At 38.5% G+C, this 13,302-nt stretch overlaps 1 protein-coding gene across 2 annotated transcripts in view; it reads left to right on the plus strand.

The window, feature by feature from the left end:
• si:rp71-46j2.7 (uncharacterized) overlaps positions 1–13,302 on the plus strand; it is a 25,242-nt gene that overhangs the window by 9,660 nt on the left and 2,280 nt on the right. For both annotated transcript variants that reach the window (XM_014005303.1, XM_014005312.1), the window contains exons 7-12: positions 902–1,089; positions 1,171–1,281; positions 1,584–1,709; positions 6,056–6,154; positions 6,226–6,384; positions 11,435–12,035. In XM_014005303.1, coding sequence (XP_013860757.1) covers positions 902–1,089; positions 1,171–1,281; positions 1,584–1,709; positions 6,056–6,154; positions 6,226–6,384; positions 11,435–12,035 — 1,284 coding nt within the window. The remainder of the gene's footprint in view (positions 1–901; positions 1,090–1,170; positions 1,282–1,583; positions 1,710–6,055; positions 6,155–6,225; positions 6,385–11,434; positions 12,036–13,302) is intronic.

The raw sequence follows: 13,302 nt of genomic DNA on the forward strand, positions 1-13,302 counted from the left end.
TTGTCAACATAATTATGGAGTGTGATTTATTTTCAACTCATATCTTCAAACTAATAAAATATAAATTATTAGTGAAGAAAATCCATCTGGATAACAGCAGACTGACTGCTAATAAAATATACGACAGGTCTGGACCACTCATGAATTTTGTTCATATCTGAAGAAAATCTTACAACACAAGAAAATTGGTGAATGCCACAAATTCTCCTAAATCACTCGTACGCACAACTTAAGAACAAATCTGTTCGTACGAACGGTTCTTGCGTGAGGCCCATTGTGCCTGCTTTTTGATACCCCACTGGATGCATCCCATAGGTAAACATTGTCTATATAAAAATAAAAAAACATTTAACTGAAGTTAAGGGAAAAGTGCCATATCTATTTTTAACATTTTGTCTCAAACAATAGTTTTATATCATGCTCTCCCTGACAAAATCCAGTTTAATGATGTCATCAGTTGTGGACTGGTAAACATCTCTGGACCACAAGCATTTATTAACACATTTTGGTCAAATCCAGGCTTTAATTTATCGGGCTTTTGTCATCAGAATAAAAACCGATACCGATATGTAGAGATTTTACATTTTTATGATAATATCGGACCGGTAATATCTGTAGGCTGATATTGTCGGACATTCCTAATTTTAACGTTTTGTCTACTGTATAGCATAGCTTGCTTATTCAAAATGTAATTTATATAGAAAAAAATGTACAGTACAGTTTTAAGATTAAGATTTAACTCATTAATAACCTATTCATAAAGCATTTATTTTTATTTTTTTAGTAATCATCTTTTCTGATTTCTCAGTTCGCATAGGAAATTTTATATACATTTTGTAAAGTTGCACAAAACAAGCTAAAAAAACTCAACATTTTCTTCCCGATTTCCTCCAAATTAAAGGCCACAGAATAAGGGTAGGTTGGTCCAGATTTGTGGGCAAGATGAGGTCCAAGAAAGCCAAGAAGAAGAAGATGAAAAAGTTGGAGCAGGACCTAATTTTGTCAATCATGGCGGCCCAGAGGAGCATGTCAGAGGACGATGCTAGCAGCATAGAGGGATCGTTGCTCAACCAGGATGACTCTGAGAGGGTGAGTCCTACTGTATGGTAGAATGAAGATATTCTGTTGAACCTAACATTTGAATTTTTTTTTCAAATCTAATGCTTTCAGGAAGACAGCGATCTAGAGGATTATCTGGCAAGCGTCCAGGAGGACCTGATGGAATTTAAGTTGTCTTATGAGATGTGGCGTGTTGGCTGCTGGACCGTCAGCATCCCTCAGGTAAGTGAGAAATGTCAGAGTAGTGGTTCTGTAAGCTCAGTGGTTAGAGCAATTATTGAAAGTATTATTTTAGTATCGGATCCCAATACTGGATCGAATGCACTGTAAAACACTGATTAGACTCTATGGAATAATTGAGATTAGTTTTGTAGAGACTTGGTAGAGTGCTGTGTGTGGATGGGTAAATGGGGGCACAGATTGTGTGGTTAAACACTTTCAGTAGCCTGGTTGTAAATTTGTTGTTGGCAGGTTTGTTACTACTGGAGCCAGATTTCTGATCAGAGGTCATCTTTTTGTTTTAGGTCGACTGTGAGGAAGAGGAGCTAATCTTTACAATACACTTGGAGGAAAAAGACAGCCCTGAAAATCTACAGTGGGATATCAAGAAGACCTACAAAGATATTGTTTTTTTCCGCAACAGATGGCAGGTAAAAACCCACAAGCAAAGCACTGTTTTTGTTTTTGTTACTTAATGACAAAGGTTTCCAAATTATGTTGACTGACAGGTGTTTTTGGTAATTTAGTACTTTCCATTAATGTCAATGGCTGCAGGGTAAATGACAAAAACCTCTTTGCAGTTCAGAAAGATTTGTGTGGCTGTAAGTTCAGACCATTCACCATATATAGTCCAAGAGATAGACCATGTTTATCTGCATAAAAAGTACCAGCAATTTTGATGGTACCCCATTAAAGCACATCCCGTACAGATATATATAAAAAAACATTTCTTGCAAAAATTTCTCCCGGACACAAAGTCAGAATTCAAGATTAATGCTAAAAATCATGGCTTTGACTGTCTATAATATCTGACCATAATCGCTAGATATTTTTGCTTCATATTTGTTTATTTTGGTACCAAAGTGTTAAAAACTGATTGCTTAACTAAATCCAGGTAACTAATATTGAACTTATGAAGCCATTTACAGCTGGCATCCACAAAAAGGACCAAAAAGTGTCAAAATTTCAGCTTATTTTGAAAATTTGGTCATGCTCTTTCCCTAACTGTTCTGTCAGTATTTCCTAAACTGGCACCAAATAGCACCAAAAATATCTTCAGACACTCTACTAATCAAAACATATAAGATAAGATGCACAATGTCACCTTTTTTCATTTTAGTAGCAAACACATGATGCCAACCCTCTAAATTAATGATATATGCCAAATTTCAAATACTGTACATATTTTTGCCCTACTACATATTTAAATCATACTTTAGTGTTAAAGTATATTTGAAACACTGGGTTATTAATATTAATTAAATCTCATCTATTCATCCATTATCTTTCACTTTATCCAAAGTCGGGTTCCAGGGGCAGCAGCTTGACCTCTCTTTCCCTAGCCACCTCTTCCAGCTCTTCTGGGAAGACGCCAAAGTTTTTCCCAGCCAGGCAAGAGACATAGTCTCTCCAGAGTGTCTGGTGTCTTCCTCAGGGTCTCCTCCCAGTTGGACATGCCTGAAGCACCTCCCTAGAGAGGTGTCCTGGAGGCATCCTGGGGTGGCTGTAGCTGAATGTTTAAGGGAGTCGTCCTCTAACCAGAGAGTTGGAGGTTGGATTCCCAACTATTCAGTCACATGAAAAAGTGTCCCTGGGCAAGACACTGCACCACTACTGCCTCAGATGTGTGTCCAATCAGTGTATAAATGTGATTTTAAAGCACTACTTGTCTCCATAGGATGATTTATACATGTTAGCTTTGTGGAGTCATAACAGGAGTGCTGTGTGAATGAGTAAATGAGGGCACAGATTGTAGTGTGAAGCGCTTTGAATATCCTGGTTGGATAGAAAGGCGCTATATAAGTACAGTCCATTTACTATTTACCATTCAATGTCCAAACCACCTCAACTGGCTTCTCTCGATGTGCAGGAGCAGCAGCTCTACTCTTGAGTCTCCCCAGAATAACTGAATAACCCAAAGTTCGTAGCTGTAGGTGAGGGTAGGAACGTAGACTGACCAGTAAACAGAGTTTTGCCTAACAGCTCGGCTCCCTCTTCACCAAAATAGACAGGTACAGAGTCTGCAAAACTGTGGCAGCTGCACCGATCTGTCTCTCAATCTCATGCTCCAATCTTCCCTCACTTGTAAACAATAACCCAAGATACTTGAACTCCTCCACTTGAGGCAGAACTTTACCCCCAACCTGGAGAGAGAAATCCATGCTTCTCTGACTGAGTACCATGTAAAATTTGGAGGTACTGATCCTCGTCCCAGCCGCTTCACACTTAAATGTGAACTGCTCCAGTGGGAGCTGAAGATCACAGCGTGAGGATGCCAACAAGACCACATCATCTGCAAACAGCAGAGATGGAATCCTGAGGCCACTGAACCAGACTGCCTGTTCTTCAGAGAATCTGGTCCATATTGACAGCATCATGCAGTCGCTGCAGATTTGTCGGCTGCACATCTATGATGTGAATCTCCCATTCCATCACATCCCAAAGGTGCTTTATTGGATTGAGATCTAGTGACTGTGAAGGCCATTCGAGTTCAGTGAACTCATTGTCGTGTTCAAGATACTAGCCTGAGATGATTTGCGCTTTATGACATGGAGTGTTATCCTGCTGGAAGTAACCATCAGAAGATGGTACACTGTGGTCATAAAGGGATGGACATGGTCAGCAAAAATACTCAGGTAGGCTGTGGCGTTGACACGATGCTCAATTGGTACTAATGAGCCCAAAGTGTGCCAGGAAAATATCACCCACACCATTGCAAGACAACCACCGCCGAACCGTTGATACAAGGCAGGATGGATCCATGCTTTCATGTTGTTGACGCCAAATTCTGACCCTACCATCCGAATGTCGCAGCAGAAATCAAGACTTATCAGACCAGGCAACGTTTTTCCAATCTTCTATCGTTCAGTTTTGGTGAACCTGTGAGAATTGTAGTCTCAGTTTCCTGTTCTTAGCTGAAAGGATTGGCACCCGGTGTGGTCTTCTGCTGCTGTAGCCCATCTGCCTCAAGGTTTTCATGTATTGTGTGTTCAGAGATGCTCTTCTGCATACCTTGGTTGTAACGAGTGGTTATTTGAGTTACTCTTGCCGTTCTATCAGCTTGAACCAATCTGGCCTTTCTCTTCTGACCTCTGGCATCAACAAGGCATTTGTGCCCACAGAACTGCCGCTCACTGGATATTTTCTCTTTTTTTGGACCATTCTCTGTAAACCCTAGAGATGGGTGTTTATGAAATTCCCTGTAGATCAGCAGTTCGTGAAATACTAAGACCAGCCCGTATGGCACCAACAATCATGCTACCAAGTCACTTAAATCACCTTTTTTCCCAATTCTGATGCTCAAGTCCCATCAAGTTCGAGGATGACCACTGTGAGAAGCACCAACAACCTTGCCGCCACAGCTCAAGTCAGGCACTTCAACAATTGAGGTCCTGGAACATTGCCCACTCAGACTCAATGTCCCCTTGCTTCGGCTGGGATGTAGTTGAAGTTCTCTCAGAGGTGTGAGTTAAAGCTCTTTCTGACAGGTTCTTCTGCCAGGTGTTCCCATCAAACTCTCACTACACGTTTAGGTCTATCAGGTCTGTCCACCATCTGATCCAACTCACTACCAGGTGGTGATTGGTTGACAGATCAGGTCTGGGCTTCTCTCCTCAAGCTGCTGCCCCTGCAACCCGACTTTGGATAAAACGAAAGATAAGGAATGGATGGATGAGATTTAATTAACATTAATAACCCAGTGGTTTCAAATATACTTTGATCTAACTACACTAAAGTATGATTTAAATATGAAGTGGGGCAATAATATGTACAATATTTGAAATTTGGCATGTATCATTAATTTAGAGTGTTGGCATCATTTGTTTGCTACTAAAATGAAAAAAAAAAAGATGACATTGTGCATCTTATCTTATATACTTTGGTTAGTACAGTGTCTGAAGATATTTTTGGTGCAGTTTGGTGCCAGTTTAGGAAATACTGACAGAACAATTAGGGAAAGAGCATGACCAAATTTTCAAAATAAGCTCAAATTTTGACACTTTTTGGCCCTTTTTGTGGATGCCAGTTCAGTATTAGTTACCTGGATTTAGTTAAACAATCAGTTTTTAACACTTTTGTACCAAAAAAAAAAAAAACAGATGAAAAGCAAAGGATCTGGCGATTATGGTCAGATATTAAATAGACATAGTCAAAGCCATGAATTTATCATTAATCTTGAATTCTGACTTTGTGTCTGAGAGAAATTTTGTAAGAAATGAGTTTTTTATATCTGTAAGGGATGTGCTTTAATGGGGTACCATCAAAATTGCTGGTACTTTTAATGCAAATAAACATGTATATCTTGGACTAATACGGCTAAGGCCCAAACACTACAGATCACATCAGTTCTTTTGACTGAAGCATGAAACACAAAGGTATAAAACTGTTCCACATGACATAGATGGTTCAAACAAAGAGACTCACTGGAACAACTGTGCTTCAATGTGTTTATATTTAACCAGGCACTGAAAACAGGCAGCACTGTCAGAAGAACACGGCTTAGGCTTATGAGGAAAATGTAGGCAGAAAATATTTAAACCTGTGTGTCACAGTGGGAAATTTGCATCATTGCAGTAGCCAAGAAAGTATTTATTGCCTGAAACTATTTAAAACAGTTAATATCTAGTGGCAAAAATTAACATTAATAAAACCATTTTCTTTTGTGAATGAGCTATTTTTGTTGCACTTTTTTAGTCAACAAGTTTGCCAAATAGAGAATACATGGCATCGGAGTTTACCAAGTATAGTTAAATCTTTTTATTTTTATTTTTTTCAGGACTCTACCAGCCTTCCTACGATCTTACAGCTGGATGAATCCAACATTAATGATGAGGTTAAAGAAGAAGCGAGAGCATCAGTCAGACACTTCCTGCAGGTCGGAAACCTCATATGTTGAAAGATAAAAGGTGAAAAAACTCAATTGCTCAACTTTTTTTTTTCTTCCAGGAATTGGTTTCAGATAACGCAATTGGCTACAGTCAGCCTGTTTTTCAATTCTTGTGTCCTCTCGATAAACTGCTGAGTGAAAAAGAGCATTATGATGGTGTGTGGGGCCTGCTCAGTGGCTTGGCCTACTTCCTCACTCCTGGCCAAGAAGAAGAGGAGGTAATGTTTCACTGATGTTATTTTAATCTTTTTTTCCCAAGTTAACAAATGACTAAGACATGAAAAACTGAACTTACTAGTTTTCAAGTAAATAAAATTCTCACCAGGAGAATTTCTGTGCACTTCCAGCATTTTTGTTTTTGTTTGCAGGTAGGAGAAATTGCAGGTTGACAAACAAGCTTAAAATAGAAGTGCTCTTTCTTTATGACTATAATCAACCAACCATTTGACTCTTGCTGGTTCATGCCTGTATGAGTTCATACACTTACTGTGTGGTCAGACATCACCTGCAGCCGGACATATTGTGCAAGAATTCTCTCGTTAGCCATTATCTAATATTATGAAAGCCTGTTTATATGTAGAAATGAGTTGGAGGAAAAATAAAATATACAAATAATCAAGTTATCTTTTTAAAATCAGTTCCTGTTTATCTTTTAAGTGCATGAGACCTGCATATCTTTCAAATACAACAAGTCAAAGAAAACGTTTATATTTAAGAAACTTGGAATAATACACACAATTGTACCTATTTTCTTTTGAATTTGGCTCTAAGTGAAACAGGAAGTGACATCAAAGTGGAACTGTTTCAAAAGGAAAACTCTCTGGTCTTTTTTTATTGAAACTATATTTGAACCCTGACTGTTCTTCATCTCTCTGATCAATTTAGACTCAGACTAAAGAAGCATCAGATTCTTCTCTAGTGTCTGTGTTGTTGGCTGTTGTAGCGATGCTCTGTGAACATGCAGACATTCCCTTTTGACATCACTTCCTGTTACTCCACATGTGAATATCTCAGCAGCATTGATTTTTTTTTTGCAATATGTTATCATTATCTTTCTAAAAATGCATTAATATTCATTACAAAAATTTGATGTCACAGACACTTTAAACCAGCTGACTTTTTAAATCAGTAAAAACTGTTTTCTGCTCCTGTCTTAAGTTTGCAAATAGTTTGAAAAATATATAAAATTATTTCTTTGACTTACATTATTGCAAGCAATTTTTAAAATCAAAACTAGAACAGTTGATTCATTGGATAAATGAACCTTGTTGGTTGAAGCTGAATTTGAGGGTTTCTTTTAGTGTGAAAACATCTGCAAAGGCTAACAGTTTCAATAGTTAACCATGACATTTTTTTAAATGGATGAAATTATTTTTCCACAAATGTCTTTCAACACAATCTCTGTCTCATTTGTCTATACTTTTAACACAGCAGCAATGTTGGGTCTGAAATTGTTTTCACTACTCTGGAAAGCATTAAATGAGAACACGTGAGTGTCTCAGTCATTATGAGGCTTAACAGCCCTTTAAATAACCACATTACACTTTATGGACCTGTCTAATTCGGTTTCTTTGAAGATATTTCATCTTCGCAGCTGAACATGGTGCGACCCGGGAGCTAAAGTTTGCAGATGAGCTGAAAGAATTGTTTTAATTTGAACAAAATCGTATTCTGTTTAAACAAAGTTTTATAATTCTATAAGATATTGATCATTTAGAAAGTGAAAATCTTCGGTCTGATAAATACATTAAACATATGCAGAACATGTTTCTTTTGTTCAGTGATTGCAATTAAACTAAAAGCATCTTGATCTTTGTAAACAAACTGCTGTGTCGGCGCAGACTTGATTGACAGCTGGATAATTAAGTCATCATGAGACATCTGTTGGGGGTCTTGCTCATTTGTTTGTTTGTTTTTTTTATTATGATGCAAGTATCGTTGATGTATTCACCTTAAATGTTTTGTTTTTTCCACTCTGCCTGTTCAATTTGTAAATTTTGCATCTTTATTGGTTTCCGGTTAAAGGAAGGTGCAATATTTATCAAGATTAATGCAACCTTAGTCGAGTTAGACCAAGAGCCAAATCCAATTGTGTATCAGGGTTGTGATATTTCTAAATTTGAGAGGCTGTGGTGCACACTAAAAAAACACCCTGCTCATCTTTCTGTTAGTACCAGTTCACTTCCACATAGAAATAAAACCATGAGGAAGTTCGGCTTAAAGACACGTCCTAGGGTCGTTTCTGGTCCCCACTTGTCGTTTTGCTCCTCAGCATGGCTTCCTAAAAACACTGCAGGATGTCTCAAACATGCATGAATGAGTCAGAGCAAGGCTTTGGGCATGTTTTTATGAGAGTGTAATGTTATAACATGATATAAAACTCAAAAAAGTTGATTTTACATGATATTGCCCCTTTAAAACGTCAAGACATCATTTAGCAGCCTCGTGTTTGTCTGTTAGTAAAATATCTCAAAAACCGCAGAACTGATTGTAATAAAACTAATGATCTAAATTTTAAAGTCATCATGGTTCAAAATGGCCCCTGCAGCTAAATAACTTTGGTGGGGGGTCACATGAAGCTGGTCCACCCTCCAGCGGACCCTGTATAGGTCACCGATCCATGACAGGGCCACATGTCAAACGAGATAAACAATTTGTGATAATTTCAGGAAGCAGATTAGCATTATATGCAGTGATTCCCCTACCATAATACAGGCGGGGCCAGCCAACGAGACAGCCCGCCCCTCTAAGTATTTCACGGCATGTAGTCATTTTTATTTAAATAAGGCCAGATCAAGTCGAGAGCTATTTTTTGCGTCCCTCCATATCCACCTCTCACCAAACTTGGGGGGAAAAGAGCGCAGAGCGAGGCTGAGCGCTGTGTGTGGTCCTCACAAAGATAGGAAGACGTCTGATTAGACGCGCAGCTCTGTTTTTAATCACGTTGCACCGATGTGACGGCTTTGCAAGCTACTTTTTCTTTCTTTAAAAGAAAAAGCAACAGGTGAAGCCACAGCATGCTTACTACCTTATCAATAATTACTGCCTTTTTTCTTTCTCTGTGGGTGGGGGGTCAGCTTCACTCAGCTGCAGGTGAACACCTCTTGGGAACGCACACGTTTCCTGGACTATTTTCCACCGAGGATTACGTCATATTTCATATTGATTATATTTCTAAAAGCACTTCGCAGCATTTTCCCCCGTGTGTTCACGTCACGAGCGCAACAAAACCGTGATGGATCAGCTGACTGTTTTTAAAGCAAGGGGCAGCGAACCTGTCCACCTGCAGCTCAGCTCCGACCAGCCCGGCCCGGGACTTAAAGTTCATACATGTCAACCCCTTCAGACGTTTAACTTGTATAATGAGCGTCAAAAATTTGTAATTTGCGCAAAAAATCAGTGTTAACCACACAACGCGGGTGGGATGGAGGTTCGCTGACTGCAGCTGTGCAGGGTGGGGAGGAGGAGGAGGGGGGTGTCTCTTAAAGACGTGTCTACATTTGACTTTTATTTTTTCTAAAATCACAGAGTTCTCTGAGTCAGCTTCAGATGTTTGTAGTTAATCATAATACCTTCAAAATTTAACCAGGTGTTTCAATGCCTTTAAATTACACAATAATTTTACTGGAGAAACTTGTCAGTTTGGTTAAAAAAAACAGTAAAAATATATATTTTTTCTGTTCAGAGAACTTCCTCTGCTATAATGTATTTAAAATAAATATATCAAAGCTCCTCAGTTGAAAACACTAAAATTATAGAAAAGATGTTTAAAAACTTCTTTCCTCAGAAAGTCTTCAGTCCTAAGAACACTAAACTGTAACTTTTAATAAGTACACGGTTTACTCCTATTTAAATAAAAATGTTTGACCTGTAAGCAGAAAGCTTATGGATGTTGGATGTTGGTTTTTTATCTCTATTTCAAAGAAGAGGATGAGGAGGAGAATGAGGAAGTTCTCCTCAAGCAGCTCCTAAAACTGTTAACCTGCTGACTGGGAACATTTGTAAATATTTGTATACAGAGCAATATAGTCTACTTATTAAATTATATTTTTATTGAGATTTTTTGGACAACCAAAATGTTTTGAGGACAACCAGATTTTGTCAAACCCCCACATGAGAGGTCACCACCACAGTTAAAAAAATCCTTGGGGAAACTCTGCTGAGATTAAAGTTCTTCTAGTTCTAATAATTATTAAAAAGGACATGATTTGAAATTTTTACTGATAATATTTTATTTAAAATATGTTACAGAAGTCATAATAAGCAAGTTTATTTTGAACAAACATTACAAACGTGTTCATTCCTACAAAACTGTCAAATATATTTACAAACACTAAACTGACTCAGATTAACATAAAATAAATCATGTTTTATAATTAAATGTCTGTTTCCTGCTATAAAGAAAAATCCTCCTCCTGTCCTCCTTGTTCCTAATCAGGGTCAGGGTGGGGCTGGAACCTGTCCTCGCTGCCTTTGGGTGAAGGCAGGAGACACCTGGACAGGTCTCCAGTTCACCAGGACAGGTCTCCAGTTCACCAGAGACACCTGGACAGGTCTCCAGTTCACCAGAGACACCTGGACAGGTCTCCAGTCTCCATCAGGGACACAAAAGAGACAGTCAACCATCCACACTCTGTCACACCTAGAGTCACACAGAAGAGCTCCAGAAGGTTTCAAACTGAGAACTCTGGACTCAGATCATCTGCTGCACACAGTTCTGATCATTTATTATCAATAATAATTTTATTGATAATTATCATGAGGAGTCCTTAACTAGTATGTAGTTGGGCAATTAAATATTTATGTATGTGTAAATTTATTACCATAATTGCAGTTGAGTCACGTAAATTTATGTTTTTATAAAACAAGTAGCCCCCACCCCACCGCCAAGACCAAAAGGGGAAACATTGATATGCATGTTATCGTAGTATTCAGGTGAGTTTTCTTGGTCTCGTAAGGATCTACCTGCCTGTTAATTACTTAAATATGATAAAGCCAAAATGTCAATCAACCCAACTTGTTCAACAAACCACTATATGGGACTTAAAATCTATTTTTGAATTTTATTACTATTACTATTTTTTTTTGTCCTTGGAAAAGTTGGGTTCTCTTCTTGTTTTGCAGAAGTTACACAGCATCCAGAGTAAACTAAATGTAATGTTTGGGAAAATGTTTTTGTTTATGTTCGTGCTTGTTTTCCATCATGAAGGTCTTTCCCTCAGGGTCGGCAGTCTCCTCTTGACCACAGTGTTTTGTTGTTCTTTGCAGAACTCTAACCCACAGACAGAAGTCCCAAAAGAGAGCCCGATGCCAGATCCAGACTCCTCAGCTCCTACAGTCGAGAACCATCTGGATTCTGAGGGCAGCAGAGACTTTCCTGCTTCTGCACTCCCAACTGTTGTTATCTCCCAGTACAACACCCCTCCACGGCAGCCCAACGAGGCAGAAACAAACCCAGCTCCACAACCTGCCGTTAACTCAGGCTCCTGGCATGAAAACTCCTCCCAAGGCAAATCGGAGGACTCTGATAATACCTTTACATCTCACTTGAAACTGATCCTCAAAGGACTGACCAGATCCAGGTCACAAGAGTCCCTGGCCTCGGCAAAGAGCAGCGGTGAGGAAGAGCAGCTTGATGAAGCAGCAGGCTCGCAGCAGGAGGGCTTAGAGGGTCTGTCGCAGCTCCGTGTCGGCACGAAGCTGAATAAAAAGGAGAAGACTATCAGGACGCCGGCGGGAGGGAACAAGAGCAAAGGAAAGGAGACTCGGGGTGCTCCGCAGAGAGGGGACGAGTCTCAGAGGGGCCAAGTCAACTGGGAGCAGCTGGAGGCAACTAAAGCCATATTTGATCTGCTGAAAGAAATATCTGGTTTGTTCAAGCCTTTAATACAAGACGATATTGTCATGTGCACCTCACAACAACCTTTTAAAAATCCTGCTGCAGCTTTCTCCCCCCCCCCCTCCTATTGATTTTTTCCCCCTGTAGTTTTGACAGCCAGTTGTTTCAGCTCATGTTCAGTGTTTAAAAACAAAACAAATTTTTTTTTTTAGATTTGAAAACTGCCTCGAGAAGCAAACCCTGATGTGAAAATTTACTCATTAATCAGCAAGTGATGTTGGTTTTACAGGGTTTTTTTCCCCCTGGGTAGTGCCTTCAGGTGTTCAGGTAATAAAAATAAAAAAAACCTCATTTACTGCAAATTAAAATCATGCAGGATATTAAAAACAAGAAAATGAAGCAACGCTTGGAAAAATAAACAATTTTAGAACCCTATTATGTTTATTAATGCAGCATTGACAGAAAAAATGAGGCTAATTTCTTTGTTAAATTGTTGTGCTGCACTAGAATAACCTGAAATCTCTATTCTGAGAAAAACTTTAGAAAATGAAGCAACTTACATAGATGAAAACGTGACACTGAAACAAATCCGTTTTTGTTTTATAAAGGCGGCTGTCATGAAGTGTTTCACGGAAAATCAAGGCGGATTAAAATCTGCTGCTTGACGTTAAAAAGGACAAATTTACAGCAACACGGTGATGACAGTGAATTGACAAATTCCTTGTAAAAGTTAAAAAAAAGGTTTTATTTGAGTTCTCAAACTCTAAAAGGCTGCACAAAATGTGGAATAAAGGACCGTTAGGTTGTGCCAAATCCAAGAAACAAGTAAAACTAAACAGCAGTTTTTAACTGCCATTATTCTAGATGAATAAAAAGACCTTGATATGCTTATTTAACAGAAAAACATTACAAATTGAAGAACTCTTAAGTAAACAGAAATCTGTATTATCAGTGCGTTTTAGCTTCTTTCAATTCTAGTTTTAAGCTTATTTTAGTTTCAGCTCTGCATTAAATGCAAAACAAATAACACTGGTTTTAGAAAACCTCAAATGATCTAAAGATACTTCAACTTATTCTTTTAAAGAATAACTTACCCCAAAATTAACTTTTTTTTCAGCTGATAAACTGCCTAGAATGTGTCTAAAATGTTATATATTACTGTTTGTGCTAATTTTGATGTTTTTGTGTGTTTATTTGTTCAAATCTGTAACATTTGGTCTAAAAACGTCTTTTTGCTGCTCATATGGATAGAGCAGTGGTACTGCAGGCTAATTTGCATATTGGTTAACGGCTCTCC

The sequence above is a fragment of the Austrofundulus limnaeus genome, unplaced genomic scaffold, assembly GCF_001266775.1.
Source record: "Austrofundulus limnaeus strain Quisiro unplaced genomic scaffold, Austrofundulus_limnaeus-1.0 Scaffold1, whole genome shotgun sequence".
NCBI lineage: Eukaryota > Metazoa > Chordata > Actinopteri > Cyprinodontiformes > Rivulidae > Austrofundulus > Austrofundulus limnaeus.